Source organism: Apis dorsata, unplaced genomic scaffold, assembly GCF_000469605.1.
Source record: "Apis dorsata unplaced genomic scaffold, Apis dorsata 1.3 scaffold_127, whole genome shotgun sequence".
NCBI lineage: Eukaryota > Metazoa > Arthropoda > Insecta > Hymenoptera > Apidae > Apis > Apis dorsata.
Window position 1 is genome coordinate 1,027,334 of NW_006263420.1, and position 2,348 is coordinate 1,029,681.

Here is a 2,348-nt window from a genome sequence, read left to right on the forward strand (position 1 = left end):
TAAGCCGTGTCGTTTCATTTTTATTGCCACATTAACGGGGATCGAGGCGTTTCATCGTTCGGATAATAACGATTCTCGTATGTTCACGTGAACGATTTCCAAGAGGCGGCCTAATAAAACGAACGTATCCCGAAGCGGTCAATCTATGTTCCGTTCAAAGGAGCCGCGTGGAAGCGGAGGGTTAGCCTTGGATGACCTTACCGAGAATCGCTTGCTGGGGTGCCCACTTCACAAATTTGATGTTGGCTGGATGAATGGCCACGTCTTCGCCGTGTTTCCATAGAACTCTTTGCTTGAGAGAGCCGAGCGCCTTGTACAATGCGGTCAAAGAGGCGATTGACAACTGATGAGTTTGCAGATTCGAGCCTAGGGAGAAATAGATCGCCCCGTGCTCCGCTTTGTCTAGGAATTCTTGAATGTCCTGCGATCAAGAACACGATAATTTCTTAACTCTTGAGAACGATATACGAAAGTGAAACGTATTCCAGCTTCCAAAAACACCCAATATTAAAATATAGACTCAAGGAAGAAGAATTATATTCTAAAAACCCATCTTTTATTTTTATCGTCGCGTATTTGCTCGGTTTGATCGATTTTATTTTACAATATAAAGAGAAACGAGATATAAATGGTTCGAATATTCGTATCAAGTTGTACAGTATATACAGTTCACGTGGAATACAAGACGTTGTTGCACATTAATTGCGCAGAACCGCAAGTTTCTCCTGCGAAGTGGACGCGCACGTGGCACAGCGATCACGTTTTGCGTCTCATGTCTCGCATTAATTCCACGTGACACGGGCGCAATTCCATTTCGGAGGATATCGGTGTAAAACATGTTGGACGAACGTTGTTCGGACGGATGTATAATTTTGATCGATGTCTCGATTCACCACGAGTGGTGATCGATGCGCGACGAGTTAGTTAGTTTTGGGCAAAACGGAAAGAATCGTCGGTGGCGAAAGAAAAGATCTGTTGAAAGATATCTGTTGTCTTGGGGAAACAAAACGAGGGAGGCTGGAAAATACCTGTGGAAAAATATTTTCCCCCGTAGTCACGTGGGTGGAGGGTAGAGCGAGGGTAAATAGCAATGACCTTTACTTTCGCGTCGCAATGTCGAGCCGTAGGTAAACTTTCCCCTATATCGGTTACCCTGCGAGAGCGCTATGTATTTTCCCCCGGAGAAATCATTCTCCTTGCTCGCGTTCAATCCCCTGCCGTGGTAAAACTGCGTGAAATAACGTTGCCGCGTCCCGCAAGGAGTAATACTTGTAATCGTTGACTGAATATAAGTTTCGCAATATCGTCCGTTGATCCATTCTTCGGACGATCGATGAATCAAACCGCGGTCTTATTTTATATCTCGCGAATATAAGTAGAAAGGGGGAGGAGAATTCGTGAATTGGAAACGTTATGAAACGTGTGCGAGCGTCGATTCATTATCGAGCTCTTACGATTTTAGTTCGATGGAGAAATTTAGAAGAAATTTTAGAAAATTTCGATCGATTTACCTTGGGTAAAGTTTCGCTTTTCTCCGTGATTTGAAGGCTATGAACCTCGATCACATTTGGCAGCAGCGGTTTCGGATATCCGAATACGTGATTGTTTCCCAATATCACTAGACTGAAGTTTCTATCGATGTCCTCGATCGAAACGTCAGGCATCCATTTGTTAACGATCATCTGCGCCCTAGGCAAATGCCAGTATTTATAATATATCCTGGTCCACGTTGTGTAGAGGATATTCCAAATACGCTCGTTCAGGCTCATTTTGTTGGTGAAAGGATAAGCCATGTCGGGATTCAACAGGGGATCGTCCGGATTCCCTAAAAATAAGAATAGTCGGATAGTGTATCTCCTTAATTCTCATCTGATACGAAATCGGTACAAGTTAAAGCACTATCGGGTCATTCCATTCTTTTCTACGACGCGTGGTCACCTCCGATTGCTCGCATTTTCTACTTTATCGACAATTTACGTCAATTTCCGGCTCACTAACGACATTCCGACCGAGCAGGGCACAAAAACCGTAGAGAAAGCGAGCACAACGATTGTCGGATCGTTAGACTGCTGTTACTCCAGCATTCGAATTTTGTCGTTTCGATTAACTTTTTCCCTTTTCTTTTTCTTTTTCTTTTTCCTTTTGTTTTTTTATATTATTTATTGAAGTGTTACGCTTACCAACCGAGTCCATCACGTAGGGAAGATTGCCGACGCTCAAAAATCCGATTAGAACCGGCGAATTGTAATGTTTGACGAGGGCGTAGTAGCACTGGTACCACAACTGTTCTATAATCACAGCGTCGAAGGTTTTGTTTCTTCTAGAAAAAAAAAAAAAAAAAAAAAAAA

At 43.1% G+C, this 2,348-nt stretch overlaps 1 protein-coding gene across 1 annotated transcript in view; it reads right to left on the bottom strand.

The window, feature by feature from the left end:
- Positions 1-2,348, bottom strand: part of LOC102679579 (UDP-glucuronosyltransferase 1-8-like) — a 7,673-nt gene that overhangs the window by 2,642 nt on the left and 2,683 nt on the right. Inside the window, exons 4-6 of the mRNA XM_006612839.2 lie at positions 2,181-2,320; positions 1,512-1,825; positions 202-421 (exon numbers count right to left, since the gene is read on the bottom strand). Of these exons, the coding sequence (XP_006612902.1) occupies positions 202-421; positions 1,512-1,825; positions 2,181-2,320 (674 nt within the window). The remainder of the gene's footprint in view (positions 1-201; positions 422-1,511; positions 1,826-2,180; positions 2,321-2,348) is intronic.